We start from the raw sequence: 16,417 nt of genomic DNA, 5'->3' as shown, positions 1-16,417 counted from the left end.
TTCTATTCCAGGAATGCTTGTCAGTTCCCCATGCCTTTCCTCTTGTAGGGCCCCCACTGACATCCAAGTCTGCCTCTCAGGGTGCAGATACTGTCCAAACAGTCCTAGGCTCAGGGCTAGGCATGTCGTGTGTGCCACGGGAACCCAGGTGAATGAGCCTTGGCCATACCTCACTGCCCATACCTACTTAGGCCCACGGGCAGGAGAGATTAAGGAACCTTCTGGAAGAGCCAGAGGAGTCAGGAAGGGCAGGCTGGAGCCGAGAGCACAGGCTCAGAGTCAAATCTGCAGAACGGGGTCTTGGGTGGGGTTTGGTGAGATGAGGTTGAGTGGGGGACAACAGGTAAAAAACTTGAAATGCCTTCTCTAAAAGCTCTGTGAGCCTGACACACCAAGGAGGGGGTGTTCTCTTCCCTCCTGTGGGGGCACCCCCTGTTTTGGCCTTGGCAGGAATGATCAGGAGGAGGCAGCAGGCAGGGGAAGCAGCTGTTTGCCCGCAGACTGGGATGGTTCGTGAGCCCATGGGAGACACCTTGGCTTCACTCTCGGCTGGTCCAGCTCTTCTCTGGCTCCCCAAAGCCAGACCCTCAAAACATCTGACTCTTTCCAACCCCTCCATGAGTGTGCATGTGCCGGGAAAATTTGGGCACTTGCCATTAACAAGATAGCTTCCATTCCCACAGGCTGTCAGGGCCTGGGAAAACTTGGGCTATTTAATTTTCATAAACACCCTGGGTGGAGTACCATTATGTGCCTTTGTCAGATGAGGACATGTAGGCTAAGAGAGATTATGTCACCAATTTATAGTCACAGTGCGTAAATGGAAAAGCTGGGATTTGGACCCCCAGGGCTTGGCCCCAGAGCTTGGGCTCTTTCTAATGCCTCACAGCCTTCAGAAAGACTTGCTTCATCTCAGATTGCTTTTTTTTTTTTTTTTTTTTTTTTTTACTATAAGATAACATCACAGGAAGAGAATTCCGAAATTCTCCAAATTTTTGTCTCCATCTCCCAGGAGCCCCAGGTTCTAGCCGGGCCTGCTCTGCCCACAGCCTGGCTGGCACGGTGGCTTTGCAGGTGGGAGGGGGTCCCCCACCCCCACCCTCAGGCCTGGCTGATTCCAGGAGGCAATAAGCTGCTGAGTGCTGTGGCCAGGGCTCCCCTCCCTAATCCCCAGCCTGTCTGTGTTTATCTGATGGCCTCGGGCGGGGGCAGACAAGTAGGTGGGCAGCACGACTTGCTGGGGCTGGCAGGACAGAACGCTGCAGGGACAGGCTCCTGCCAGGGCCTGAGATGAGCCAGGGGCCATGAGGGTGGCTGTGGGCCTGCTCTGGCTTCTGGCCCTTGGGGGGGCCCCCCAGGCCCGGGGCTCCTGCCCCTCTCAGTGCAGCTGCAGCCTCCACATCCTGAGTGATGGCAGCAAGGCCAGGTAAGGATGGGTGGCCCAGCCCCCACTGCTCTACCAGCCACTATCCTCCTTAGTAGGGGCTTGGCTCTGCCCAGGAGATGCCTCTGCACATGGGGGCTGGGGTGGGAGGCAGAGTGTGCCAGCCAACCTTCCTCTCCTCTCCTCTCCTCTGGGATCCTTCCATCAGGATGTTCCCAATGGTTGCTGCTGTCTGTGGACACTTGTCCCCACCATGCCCATTCCCTTCCTCTCTTGAGCTGTCTTTAGACCATCCTGTCTCCCCCAACTTCTTCTCCCCATTCATTAATGACCCCAAATAATCCATAACTTCCTTAAGAATTTAAACCCCTGGCTCATGGCCTTTCATACCATCTTTCCAACTTCTGTGATTCCATCCTGCCTTTTTCCCATTAGATCAGGAGCCACAATGGTTTCTGAGAGCAGTGTTATTGGAGCTATCCTCAAAATGACCTTGGCAATGGCTGTAGGGTGTATTGGGGGTAAGGAGAGGCAGACACTGGGGAGACACTCCCAAGGAAAGACACCCTGTATCGTCTGAAGAGCTCCATTTTGGTCCCAAGTCCCTAAGCTCCAATCCATATGGAGGGTGAGGATCCTCTCCCCAAAGGAAGCCAGGGCTGAGCCCTAAGAAGGCCCACAAATAGCCCCCAGACAAGGACAGTAGGATCATGTGATGATGACCCCCTCCCTCACCCCCATGCCCAGCACAGGGCTCAAAGTCACCCAGCATCAGTGGAAGAGCTGGTCCCAGAACCCAGAGCCTCTGCCTCTGTTTCCAGAACTGTTCCCACCAGGGAAAGCTGCCATGCACGGGGGCCAGGGCAGGACTCCAGGCAGCAGAGTTAGACTTGGGAGGGAAAATGACACTCCAAGGACAGTTTCAGGGCTCTGAATGCCAGCGAATGGCCATTCCCTCCCCTGGGGCCAGAGTCCTTACCGTCGTTTCTACCTGCCTGAAAGTCCCATGGCTGACGTGCACCAGACCAATTTCACAGAGGGTCCCACGAGGGGAGTAAGGCCGTGAAAGGCTGGAGAGGACCCGAGGGCACAGATGGTGCAATTATCCCGAGGCTCCTGACCCCATCTCAGAGGCCTTCCTCAGGCTCTCGGCTAAGCTGGGCCTCCCAGAGCCCGGCTGTTTTGTCCAAGCGGCCCAGGCAACCTGTCTGTGCTCCACACTCCGTGTCGGGGGCAGAGTCTGTGCAACTCTGGGGCACAGAATTTTCTCCTGGCTCTTTATGTCCAGTTCACCCCACCATCCCTTTCTCCCTGCTCCAGATAAGCCCTCCTCCTCAGCACCCTTCCTTCCACTCCATCCAGCCTTCCTCCTTGCAACACTCAAACCTGCATTGTCATCTGATAGTACCCCTGCTGTAAATGGGGGATTATAGATTATAGGGACAGAGGTTGTGAGTCTGGCGCTTTGAATCTCTGCAGCACCCAAATTTAGTAGGGGTCTCGGGTCCATCTGAGGGGCCTATGAGTGGGTGGAAATTCCTGTTACCTTTTGCAGGGACAGTTTACAAGGAAACACAAACCAGCAGACTTCGAGTAATGCGAATGAAGCTAAAGGATGCTCAGGGAGTGTGTGTGGTTACACCAGGAAGGCCTGTTTTAATAAGTTAGGATATTACAAGAGAACAAACAGCTCATCAAAGCAAAACATGACCATCTCCTTCTCCCCTCCCCAGTGTGAGCAGAGAAGCATTCCAGGTGAAATCGGGGCTGGATGAGGGCTGGGTCCCTGCTGACCAGCCTCTGAGTTTGGAATTTTTCCTTTTTGATCTTTCTGTGGCCTTTTGAACCTCCATCACTGATAGTGTAAAGCACAGCCCCAAATTTTAAGGGCAGGAACTCCTTCCTGCTTATCTCCCTAGACTCAGCTTTCAGTGTTAATAGGAGTTAAGAAGGCATTGCTTGGGAAGATAGGAGTCCAGCAGGATCTGGGCTAAGATTTGCAACCCGGGGATTGTAAATGCACAACAGCGGTCAATATCACCACAGAGGACAGGCACTATTCTGAGCTGGTACATGTGTGACCCCATTTAAACTTCATAACCACCCAATGAGGTGTGGTCTATTTTTTTAAAAGGCAATTTTATTGAGACATATTCATATAATATATAATCATCCAGAGTATGTAATCAGTGTTTCACAGTATTGTCATATAGTTGTGCTTTCATCACAATTAATCTTTAAACATTTTCATTACTCCAAAAAATAAAATAAAAGTTAAAATAAAAAACAACATCCAAACATCCCATTCCTCTCCTCCTCCCCATTGTTCATTTACTTTTTTTAAATACAGTTTTATTGAGATACATTCACACACACTACAGTCATCCACAGTGTATAATCAATTATTCACAGCACCATCATACTGTTGTGTGTTCATCAGAATCAATTTTTGAACTTTTTCCTTACTCCAAAATTAAAATAAAAACAAAAAAGAACACCCAAATCTTTCCATCCCCTCCGTCCTACCCTATTCTTCATCTAATTTTTGTCCCCATTTTTCCATTCATTTGTCCATATACTAAAGGGAGTACGAGCCACAAGGTTTTCACACACAGCCATACTGTGCAAGCTACATACTTATACAATTGTCTTCAACAATCAAGGCCACTGGGTTACAGTTTGACAGCTTCAGGTATTTCCTCCTAGCCATTCTAACACACTAAAGACTAAAAAGTGATTATCTATATAGTGCATAAGAATACCCTTCAGAGTGACCTCTTGACTCCATTTGAAATCTCTCAGCCACTGAAACCTTATTTTGTTTCATCTCTCTTCCCCTTTTTGGTCAAGAAGATCCTCTCAATCCCACAGTGCTGGGTCCAGGCTCATCCCCAGGAGTCATTTCCTGCATTGCCAGGGGGATTCACACCCCTGGGAGTCATGTTGCCATCTACTTTTAAGAGGAAGCTGAGGTCATATAGCCAACAAGCCAAGGATCCCAGATGTGAATCCTCGCTGTGTGGCTGCAAAGTCCAAGCTCTTAACTGCCTTTGTCATCAACTTGTCCCTCAGAGTCAGGAGAGGCTTGAGACATTTCCACTTTTGATGCCCTTGGTATATTAAAAAGAATAAAATGAAGAAAAGCCAAAATGGTTACAAAAATTGAGGTATCTTAACACATGCATGCAATTCAACCATTCACAAGATTGTACTGATATGTTCACTCCCAGTGCACTGTGGGTGGGGTAGGCCTGTAACAGGAAATAAAAGTTTAAGCTCAGAGTCCTTCAGATCAGTGAATCGAGCCCAAATAGCCCTCCTGGGACTCTGTAAAAGGCTGTTAAGGCAAAGGACCCCAAAGGGAAACGTGAGGCTGTGGGCTGTGTACCCAGGGGCTCCCTCTGCAAGGCCCACCCTTGGGGATCCCCCCAGGGCAGGTGGGGATCCCACATCCAGCAAGAACTTTGCTGAAATATCTCCACCTCTGTGACCAGGACGGTGCTGTGCCATGACCCCGACATGACCTTGCCCCCTGCATCCATCCCCCCGGACACCACCAGACTGCGCCTGGAGAGGACGGCCATCGGCAGGGTGCCCGGGGAGGCCTTCAGGCCGCTGGGCCGCCTGGAGCAGCTGTGGCTGCCGTACAACGCCCTCCGCGACCTCAGCGCCCTCATGCTGCGGGGCCTGCGGCGCCTGCGCGAGCTGCGGCTGCCCGGGAACCGCCTGGCCACCTTCCCCTGGGCGGCTCTCAGGGACGCGCCCCGGCTGCGGCTGCTGGACCTGCGGGCCAACCTCCTGCAGGCCGTGCCGCCCGAGGCCGCGCGCTTCCTGGGGAACCTCACCTTCCTCGACCTCTCCAGCAACCAGCTGATGAGGCTCCCGCAGGAGCTGCTCGCCACCTGGGATCACCTGCAGACCGGGCCCTTCCTACCTGGCCGTGAGGCCAAGCTGGTCCTGGGTAAGAGCCCGCAATAGGCCTCTAGCATCCTTCACCCGGAACAACCCTGGGGTGGGGTCTTGGGCCAATTCCCAAGCCTCTCTGAATCTTGATTCTTTATCTGAAAAAATAGAAATGATACCTGTCTTGCAGGTTGAAGTGAAGATTAAGAGGCAGAAGTGAGAGAGGTACGTGTAGGAGCTCACGCTCCCAGTCAGAGGGCTGGAGTTCAAGCCCAGCTCTAACTCTTCGTAGCCGGGCGTCCTTGGGCATGTTACCTCTCTTCTTTGTGCCGTGGTTCCCATCCAAGGATGATGATAATAGTTGTGTTGAAAGATTGGATTTGATTGCAGGTACAAAATGGTAGAGTAGGTTTTACAAATTGCTCCCTTCCACTAGAAAAATGAAAAAGCTGCAAAAAGAGACTAGAATTAACTAGGTGGTAACCCTGGAACCAAAATGAACATTTAGAACCACAGGAGTGCAAGAAGAAGTGGGAGCTGCTGAGGGTACAGCTTTTTTAAGCAAAAGTATGGACCAATGAATAGCCCCCATCGCTTAGTCCTGTGGCAGTGACTGCAGAAATGGCTGTGGCTGTGGCAAAGCTGCCCACATTCCCGGTGTGGTCACCTGGGGCCAGGGCTGGCAGAGGAAACCTCCTCTTCTAAAAGCTGGGGTTGAGGGTCAAGGTCCATGCATGGGATCCGTAAGGGAACAGCATGGAAGCTGGCCTCAGCCTCGGACCTCTGGGCAGCAGTCCTTCTAGCCTCCCACCAGCACCCAACTGGACGTAAAGAGCTACTGTTTTCTTTTCTTTCTCCCTCTTGATCTGGCAGAGCTCTGAAGGCACAGCACAGACTCTGACCTTGGTTTCAGCCCTCTCTGCAGCGGTGACTTCTGGCCTTACACCAGCATCTACCAGAACTTAAAGACCCAGTGCACTTTTTCACTGGCAGGATTTCTTCTTGCTCTTTCTTGTAGTTGTGTAGTCTGGCAGATCTCTGAGTGATCAGTGTGGGGGTTAGCCTTGATTTCTTTCAGAATCAGCCTCTTCTGGCTGCATACCAGCATCTACAGGGACATAAAGAGTCAGTGCACCTCTTTCTCTTTTTCTTTTGGTTGGTTGCTTTTTTCTTTCTGTGTTTTATATTTTGGGGACTGGTGGATGCCTGAGCAATGAGCAGAAGTTTTAGCCCAAGTTTAGGCCTCAAAAGTAGTAGCTTCTGCCTTCCCACCAGCACATAAGAGATATGGAGAGGCAGTGCAATTCATTATGTTTTTCCTTGCTTTTTGTGTGTGTGTGGTGTTTTATATATTTATTAGTATATTTTTCTTTCCTTCCTTCTTTTTCTTCTTGTTCTTGGTCTGGTGGACAGAAGAGTGGGATAACTAGATTTCCAGAGTAATCACAACATAATATTCAGAATGTCCAGTTCTCAATGAAAAATTATAAAACATACAGGGAAACAGGAAAGTATAGTCCAGTCACAGGAAAAAAACAGTTCAACTGAAAAGTATTCCAGAGGAAGTACAGTCTCTAGAATTATTAATCAAAGATCTTAGAACAGCTCTCATAAATAGAATCAATGAACCAAAGGAAAACATGGACAAAGAACTAAAGGAAATCTGGAAAATAATGTATGAACAAAATGAAAATTTCAGTAATGAGATAGAAATTATGAAGAAGAACCAAATGTAAATTCTGGAATTCAAATGTACAATAACTGAGGTGAAAATTTTAGTAGAGGCATTCAAGAGCAAATTGGAGGAGACAGAAGAAAGGATCAGTGAACTTAAAGGCAAAACATTTGAAACTGTCCAAATTAAGAAACAGAAAGAAAAAAGAATGTACAAAACTTAACAGAGCCTGAGGAACCTCTGGGACACTGTCGAGCATACCAATATATGTATTATAGAAGCCCCCAGGAGGAGAAGAGAGAGATAAAGAGTCAGAAAAAATATTTGAAGAATTAATGGCAGGTAAATCCCCAAATCTAATGGAAGATATGAATATAAAAGTCCAAGATACTCAATGAATGCTGAGCAAGATGGACTTAGATAGACCTATACCAAGACACATGATCAAAATGTCCAAAACCAAGGACAAAATCATAATCTTAAAAGCAGCAAGAGAGAAGTGATGGTGTCCGCAAATTAGGGAAACTTACTAAGATTTACATCTGATTTCTCAATAGCAACTATGGAGGCCAGCAGGCAATGGGAGGACATATTTAAATTACTGACAGGAAAAAACAAAACAAAACTATTACCTGAGAGCAATATGTCTCACAAAGTTGTCCTTCAAAAATGAGGGAGAAATTAAGACATTTCCAGACCAACAAACAAACAAACAAAAACATGAGGAATGTCTTACCACTAGACCTGTCTTACAGGAAATGCTAAAGAGAGTCCTCCAGGTTTAAAAGAAAGGACACTAGGCAGCATCATGCTGGTTGAAAAAATAAAGATATCCAGTGTAAGTAACAATGTGGGTAAATATATACACCAATATTATTTCATTTTTCATTTGTAATGCTGTCTTTTACTTTTACTTTTTATAAAACTGAAAATTCAGAAGTATAAAAAAACTGGTGCCAATCTTTGTTTCTGGGCACACAACGCGCAAAGATGTATTTGTGATATAAACAACATAAAAAGGAGGAATGGAGGTATATGTGTAGGAATCAACACAACCTAAATTGTAATAGATTTAGTATGCTAAATGTATCTCCCATGTTAATCATAAGGAAAAGAGTTAAAATAGCTATTCAAAAATAAGGTTAAGTGATTCAAAATGGCTCATTATAAAGGATCATATAAACAAAAATGAAGGCAGTAATGGAGGAAAGGACTAAAAAAGGGATAAGATTTACAAAAATTAGTTAGCAAATTGGCAGAAGTAAATCTTGCCTTATCAGTAATTTCCCCAAATGTAAATGGAATTAAACTCTCCAATCAAAAGGAAGAGATTGGCAGAATGATAGACATATAAATATATGTGCTTTCATGTGATAGACACCAAAATATATGAAGCAAACATTGACAGAATTGAAGGGAGAAATTGACAGTTCTATGACAATAGTTGGGAGATTTCAATACACCACTTTCAACGTTGGATAGAACCTTTAAACAGAAGATCATGAGGAAATAGAGGACCTGAACAATACTGTAAACCGACTAAATCTAACTAGCAGATGTAGAATACTTCATCCAACAGCAGCAAAATGCACATTCTTTTCAGTTGCATACAAATCATTCTCAAGAATAGACAATATGTAGGGTGAAAGAGGAATTGGAATACATTAATATTGAAATCATAAAAAGTAACCTCACTGACCATAGTGAATGAAGCTAAAAATCAATAATAGAAGGAAAACTAGGAAGTCTAATAAATACATGGAAATTGAATAGCACTCTCTTAAACAACCAAATGGGTCAAAGAAGAAATTACAAAGGAAATTAGAGAATACTTAGAGACAAATAAAAGAAAGACATGACATACCAAAGCTTATGGGAATTGAGCATAGGGAAATTGATTGTATGAATGGCTATTAAAAAAGAAGAAAGACCTGAAATTAATAACCAAACTTTACATCTTGAGGAACTAGAAAAACAAGACCAAACTAAACCCAAAGTTAGCAGAAGAAAGGAAATAATGAAGATTAGAGCAGAGATAAATGAAATAAAAAATAGAAAATAAATTGTGAGTATAAACAAAACAAAAGGTTAGTTCTTTGGGGAAAAAATCAATAAAATTGACAAACCTTCTGCTAGACTGACAAAGAAAGAGGAAAGATGAAAATAACTAAAACCAGAGAGGAAAATGATGATATCACTACTGACCTTACAGAAATAAAAAGATTTTTAGAGAATATTATGTACAATTGTATGTCAATAAACCCGATAATCTAGAAGAAATGGAAAAATTCCTAGAAATACATCATTTACCCAAATTTACTCAGAAGAAATAGAAAACACTGGCAAACCTATAACAAGTATGGAGATTGAATCAATAATAAAAAAAATCTTCTACCAAAAAAAATTCCAGGACCAGATGGCTTCCCTGGTGAATTATATCAAATATTTAAAGAAGAATTAATAACAGTCTTTCTCAAACTCTTCCAAAGGATTCAGGAGGAGGGAACACTTATAAATTCATTCTATGAGGCCAGCATTATTCTTATACCAAAACATGGTGAAGACATCACCAGAAAAGAAAATTACAGACCAGTTTCCCTTATGACTATCCAATGGCATGTGAAAAAAGAATATATACCATAACCAAGTTGGATTCATCCCAGGAATGCAAGGGTGGTTCAACATATGAAAATCAATAAATGTAATACACCACATGCATAAAAACAAAGGAAAAAATTCATATGATAACCTTAATAGATGCAGGCAAGGCATTCAACAAAACCCAGGACCCTTTCTAGATTAAAAGACTCAGAAAAGTAGAAGTAGAAGGGAACTTTCTCAATATGATAAAGGTCATTTATGGAAAACCCATAGCTAATATCACATTCAATAGTGAAAGACTTAGTACTTTCCCCCTAAGATCAGAAATGAAACAAAGATGCTTGCTTTCAACACTGCTATTCTTGCCACAGCAATTAGGCAAGAAAAATAAAACATCTCCAAATTGGAAAAGAAGTTGAACTCTATTTGCAGATGACGTGATTTGATATAGAGAAAACCCAAAGGAATCCATAAGAAAACTATTAGAGCTAATAAACAAATTTGGCAAAGTGTCAGGGTACAAGAGCAACACACAAAAAGCCAATTGTGTTCCTATATACTAGCAATGAACAATCCAAAGAAGAAATTAAGAAAATTCCATTTACAATAGTTTCTGAAGAAATAAAATATCTAGGAATAAATTTAAAGATATTAAAGACTTATACACTGAAAACTACAAAACACAATAGCCAAAAGCAGGAAACAATTCAAATGTCCATCAACAAATGAATGGATAAACAAAATGTATGTACACAGAATGGAATATTATTCATCCATAAGAAAAAAATAAGTTATGAGACATACTGCAACATGGAATAACCTTGAAAACATTATTCTTAGTGAAATAAGCAAGACACATAAGGACAAGTAATAATCAAGACACATAAGGACAAAAATTATATGATATCACTTATAAGAGATTACTAGAAATAGCTAATTTGTGGAGATTGAAAGCAGGTTAGGGGTTACCAGGGAAGAGGGGAAAGAGGAATGTTTGCTTGTAAGGGTAGGGGAGAAAGAAAGAAAAAAAAGAGAAAGAAAAGGAGGAGAAGGAGGAGAAGGAGAAGAAGAAGAAACTGAGGCACGGGGAAGTTCCATGCACACACACAAAATAGATACACACATCCCCTTAAAGTTTCTTCAGGGGAAAAAAAAAGTTGGAGTTGTGGGTAAGAAGGCTCTCTCACAGAGTGGGGGCAGTGACCTGCTTTTAGTTCTATACAGATGTTTACTTTTAGCATCAAGAGGGCTGGGTTAGGTCACAGAATTTGACTTTTTAACTCTGAGCAGACACCTGCACTGCTGTAGTGATGCTGAAACTGCCACTTAACCCTGGGAGGACAGGGGTCAAGGGTCAGGGGTAAGTGACACATTTTTAGAAATGGAGATTTCTAGAATTTTTGGTATCACCATTATTGCAGAAAGACTCACTGCCTGGCCAGTGGCTTAAACTGTTCAGTCTAAGAACGGCAGCAGTGACTGCAGATTTTGTTGATATGCTGTCTGGCCTACCCAGTGCTTTCATGTGATCTATCTTTCTTTATGCTTACGGCAGCCTTTAAAGGGAAGTAATGCTGTCATTGGAGTTGAAGAATCAGGTGCATGCTCACACAGCTAGCAAGGCAGGGAGCTGGACCTGTAGGCCAGTTCTGCGAACTCTGGGCTCAGGACATGCCTTGCCCTCCTCTAAAAAAGGGGGTTCTGGAACCCGGGGATCTGAATACCTTCAGCTAATCCATTGCCTTCTCTCTCTCCTCTGCAGGGCTGCAGGACAACCCCTGGGTGTGTGACTGCCAACTCTATGACCTGGTGCGCTTCCTGGATGAGTGGACCCCAAACCTGGCCTTCATCGAGGCCGTGCTGAGGTGTGCCAGCCCGCGCAGCCTGGCCGGAGTGGCCTTGAGTCAGCTGGAGCTGAGGAAGTGCCAGGGTCCAGAGCTGCACCCCGGGGTGACCAGCATCGTGTCCCCTTTGGGCAGCACAGTCTTGCTGCGCTGTGGGGCCACCGGGGTCCCGGGCCCCGAGATGAGTTGGAGGAGGGCCAGTGGGCACCCCCTCAATGGCACAGGTGTGTGAGCCACAGGGCCTGCTGGGTTGGGGTCCCAGACTGGAGTGGGGCAGTGGGGGTGTCTGGGGCCCAAATGGGGAGTTGGCAGCATCTGGTTTGACAAAGAGATGGAGGCAGTCCAAGCCAGGCTGGAGTGGAGTTGCATGGGCTCCACCAAGGCAGGGCACGGGGACAGTAACGTCCAGAATGATGGTGATCTCAACCTGTCCCATCACCTACCGCCAGCCACTCTATTGGAGACCTGGACCCACCCTGAGAGGTGGCTTTTTGCAGGAGACATTTTGCTAGTGTATTTAATATTTACAGTAAGTTTCTCAGTTGTAAACAGTAAGCTGGGAGCTTAGCGAGTGATGAACGAGATGAGTGACCATCTGCTGAGCTCATCAGGTGAGGCCGGCATGGTGCTAAGTCTATTATTACGAGCACAATGACACTGAACTCTAAAGAGCAACCTGATTATCCTTCTTATTTTGCGAATGAGTAAACTGAGGCTCTGAGAGTCTAAGGGCTGGGCCTGCACTGCACAGCTTGTATGAAGAGGAGCTGGGATTCAGACACCCTCTGGCCAACTCCATAGGCTGTTCTCTTTCTACTAGGCTGTGTGGGCAGAGATGGTTCATCCCTGGTGGAGTGGGGATGTTGCAGGAGTCAGGGCACACCTACAGGTAGGAAGCGGGGTGACAAAGCTTGGTATCTGTTCTAGTTTGCTAATGCTGCCAGAATGCAAAACACCAGAAATGGATTGGCTTTTATAAAGGGGGTTTATTTGGTTACACAGTTACAGTCTTAAGGCTATAAAGCGTCCAAGGTAACACATCAGCAATCGGGTACCTTCACTGGAGGATGGCCAATGGCATCTGGAAAACCTCTGTTAGCTGGGAAAGCACGTGGCTGGTGTCTGCTCCAAAGTTCTGGTTTCAAAATGGCTTTCTCTCAGGACGTTCCTCTCTAGGCTGCAGTTCCTCAAAAATGTCACTCTCAGTTGGTCTTTAAAATGTCACTCCCAGCTGCACTGAGTTCCTTCTGTTTGTCAGCTCATTTATATGGCTCCCGTGATTTAATTTAGACCCACCCTGAATGGGCGGGGCCACACCTCCATGGAAATTATCCAATCAGAGTCATCACCCACAGTTGGGTGGGTCACATCTCCACGGAAACACTCAAAGAATTACAATCTAATCAACACTGATACATCTGCCCACACAAGATTACATCAAAGTTAATGGCATTTTGGGGGACATAATACATTCAGACAGGCACAGTATCTTAGCACATGACCAGAAAACCTCCATCCCTCCCAGCTTTCTCCTGTGTCTCCTTCAACTAGGTTGGGGACCATTGCTCTGGAATGATGGGGTGAAATCAATTTACAAGGAAAATTGTACAAGAACCCCACTATTGTAAGATAGAAAGGTGAAGATGGTTTGATTGGTGGGGCTGGGGCTGGGGGTGCAGGGTACTTTCAGCTGGGCCTCTGTCTTCCGTTCACCCCCTGATTTGCCTCACCCCAACACTCCTGCCCTCTGCTCCGAGGGGTCACCTCTGCAGAACTCCAAGGCTCTGCAAAATACAATGTGGAGCCCCTCTGCTTTAGAAGGCAGACCATTATTAGTCTCTGCCCTAGCCTGGGGTTCTAGGGATACCCCAATTTTGAGCCTAGGTCATTTGAGCCCGTTGGCTCTTCCCAGAAAAGTTGCATGTATCCCAGTATTTTCTCAGGATGGCAGGACCTTGAACAGAGTGGGCACAGCCCAGGGTGGGGAGCCTGGGCAGGGGGTTGCATATTCTACCATGGATGTCTTTTCTTCCACCCCCCAACCCCACACCCCACAGTGCACCAGGAAGTCTCCAGTGATGGGACGAGCTGGACTCTGCTGGGCCTGTCTGGAGTGTCCCACCTTGACTCTGGGAACTACATCTGCCAGGCCAAGAACTTCCTGGGAGCCACTGAGACTGTCATCTCCCTGACTGTCACTGAGCCCCAACCGCCCACGGAACTCAGTGGGAATCCAGGGGTGCAATGGGCAAGGACAGGAGAGGGGGCAGAAGCCGCTGCATATAACAAGCCGGTGGCCAGGCACGTGCCCCCCATCCCAGAGCCTGCTGTCCCGGCCATCAGGCCCTCTGCGCCCAGCAGGAAGGAGGAGCTCACCCTCCAGCGCTTCCAGATGGGTGCCCCCGGGGAGCTCTCCGCTGGGCCGGCGGGACCCGAGGAGGCCCAGGTGGTGAGGTCTCTCAAGGTGGTGGGGGGCACTTACCACAGCGTGTCCTTGGTGTGGAAGGCCCCCCGTGCTGGGAACACAACTGCCTTCAGTGTCCTCTACGCGGTCTTTGGGCAGCGCGACATGCGGCGGGTGGCCGTGCAGCCTGGTCAGATGAGCGCCACCATCGACGGGCTGCAGCCCAAGATGCGGTACGTGGCATGCGTGTGCGCGCAGGGCCTGGCGCCCCGGAAGGAGCAGTGCATCATCTTCTCCACCGACGAGGTGGTGGACACCGAGGGCACCCAGCGGCTCATCAACGCGGTGGTGATCAGCGTGGCTGCGGTCATCGCGCTGCCCCTCACGCTGCTCGTCTGCTGCGGGGCCCTCCAGAGACGCTGCCGCAAGGGCCGCTCCGGGCCGGCTGCTGAGGCCACGGGCGCCTATGTCCACCTGGAGAGGCTGGGCCGCAGTGAGGACGGCTCAGAGGGGCTGTCCCGGCACGGCCTGGGCGAGGCAGAGAGGCTCCTTTCCACGTGCTCCAGCCTGGACTTGCAGGTCCCGGAGACCAGGGTGGGCCGACGGATCCACGAGTACTTCTGCTGACCCGGGGTGCCTCCCGCTGCTCCCACCAATGCCCACACACCTACCCTGTCCTCTCTCCAGCAAATCCTCAGACACCTGAGTACACGCTCACCCACTTTTCCCTGCTCAGGTACATGCTTACTCATACACTCACATGCACAATAACATCAACAACTAACATATTTGTTAAGCACTTACGATGTGCCAGGAAGTGTTCCAAGTGCTTTATATGTAGTGACTCATTTAATTCTTATAACAACCCGTAGCAGCAGGCATTTTCCTGGAGAAGTAGCTTGCCTGTATCATCCCCATTTTCATGGAGAAGTAGCTTGCCTGTATTAGTCATTTGGTGCTGCGTAACAAGTAGCTACAAACTCTCAGTGGCACATGGTAATGGGCACTTATTTTCAGCTCCTGGTCTGTGAGTTGACTGGCTGCACAACCTGAGTCTCATCTGGGGCCTGGGCTGGAGGATCAGTGTCTACACAGGGCAGGCTGGAGTGTCAGTGCCTACACTGGGCAGACTTGTCACATGATGGAAGTGAATGGTATTAGGGAAAAAAATGAAAGCACAATGCCTCTTAGGTACTTGGCTCAGAACTGGCTCATCATGACTTCTGCCCATATTCTATCTGCCAAGCCAGTCCCATGGCTAAACCCAACTTTAACAGGGCAAGGAGGGACAGTTCTCCCATGGAGGTGGTGGTGGTGGTGGGTAGGGAATAATTGCTGAACAGTGATCTAATCTCCCACGTTACACAAGATTAAGCAGCAAGGAAGGGGCAGATAGGAAATTTGGACAAGGAAGTTGGGCTCCAGAGCCGAGCTCTGTAATGTAATCAGTGTATCTTGATTACATTTATGCTAGCTCCCAGGCACATACCCCATTCTGTCTCTCTATGCATTAACCACATCTGTGCAGAGACCCATACACACTAACAAACAAACACACGTAAACACATTCAAAGCCTGATGGACCTCTTGGATTTTCATTATACACACTTACCACACACTAAGTGCAGGCATGCCCACTCATTTCACACACTCGCACACACCGTGCCCTCATTGTATGCACTCACTGATTCTAACATTTATTCTCTGGGTGTCATTCTCCCTAGAGATAAACATTTGATTTTCAGTAAATTCTGGAGTTGTGGGCAATGCCCAAGACCATGATAATTTACTCTCAGAACATCAGAATGGAGGGATCTGAGAGACCTGGTAGAGTGGGGTCACTGTCGCACCTGATGCTGCCAGGCACACAGCTCACCTCTGCCGCCCTGTAACAGCCTTTATTATTCTTATGGAAACTTACTCAGTTTCCTGGGGGTTCCTGGGCATATTCCGGGTCACTCACAGGCACTTCAAAGCAGCAGTCCCATTCAGTTTTGCATAAATCTGGGAATTCGGGGAGACACTGTCTCTGTGCACAAGAAATTGCAAATGTTCTCTTCAGAACCTGAAGTGGGGCTTTGTCTGCAGACCTGTTCATTGGTGGGGCAAGCACCCTGGGTGCTTGGTGCCAAGATCTTTCGGTAATAGCTGAGGAAATTGAGGGACAGCAAGTGATCCAAGAATACTCTTTTGTCAGCATCCCACAAAAGACTCCAAATTGCATTGAATGTTTCCTGGACATAAGCCAGTGTAATGCAGTGATTTCTAAAGTGACTGTATTCCCCCTCACGTTTACAAAAGCTCTCACAGCATATGACATCACAGCATGTTTTCCCCGACTTTCTTATGTCTGATCCTTACAACAACCCTCTCTGGACACTGGGCTTTGTTTGATACATGAGAAAACTGAGGTCTGAAAAGTTGAATGATTCATGCAGGGTAGCGATGGGTTGTCTTTTGGAATCCAGGTCTTTGACAACTTCTAGGCCAGTCTGAGGGTCTTTAGTCAGCATTGATCTCTGCAGTGTGGTCCACAGCAGGTTCATTAAGAAAATGGATTTTCTTGAGCCGATAAAACCATGAGAGCCCCTGTGCACATGAGCATG

General features: G+C 47.0%; 1 protein-coding gene across 1 annotated transcript; it reads left to right on the top strand.

Annotated features, from left to right (window-relative positions):
* Positions 1-1,265: 1,265 nt before the first annotated feature.
* Positions 1,266-14,438, top strand: LRIT1 (leucine rich repeat, Ig-like and transmembrane domains 1). The gene is made up of 4 exons (XM_037805367.1): positions 1,266-1,426; positions 4,879-5,345; positions 11,326-11,631; positions 13,465-14,438. Exons 1-4 carry the CDS (start codon positions 1,305-1,307, stop codon positions 14,436-14,438), a joined length of 1,869 nt encoding a protein of 622 aa, XP_037661295.1. The 5' UTR covers positions 1,266-1,304.
* The last annotated feature ends 1,979 nt before the right edge of the window (positions 14,439-16,417 follow it).

Source organism: Choloepus didactylus, chromosome 15 (assembly GCF_015220235.1).
Source record: "Choloepus didactylus isolate mChoDid1 chromosome 15, mChoDid1.pri, whole genome shotgun sequence".
NCBI classification, from domain to species: domain Eukaryota; kingdom Metazoa; phylum Chordata; class Mammalia; order Pilosa; family Megalonychidae; genus Choloepus; species Choloepus didactylus.
The sequence above is the reverse complement of the archived record's forward strand: the minus strand, read 5'-3'. Positions and strand labels throughout refer to the sequence as shown.

Excerpts from the sequence above, each read along its gene's own strand:
- LRIT1 (XM_037805367.1), top strand. The coding sequence starts at position 1,305 with ATGAGGGTGGCTGTGGGCCTGCTCTGGCTTCTGGCCCTTGGGGGGGCC. Across the intron at positions 1,427-4,878 it reads AGTGATGGCAGCAAGGCCAG|GACGGTGCTGTGCCATGACC; the intron begins GTAAGGATGGGT and ends CTCTGTGACCAG. Across the intron at positions 5,346-11,325 it reads TGAGGCCAAGCTGGTCCTGG|GGCTGCAGGACAACCCCTGG; the intron begins GTAAGAGCCCGC and ends TCTCCTCTGCAG.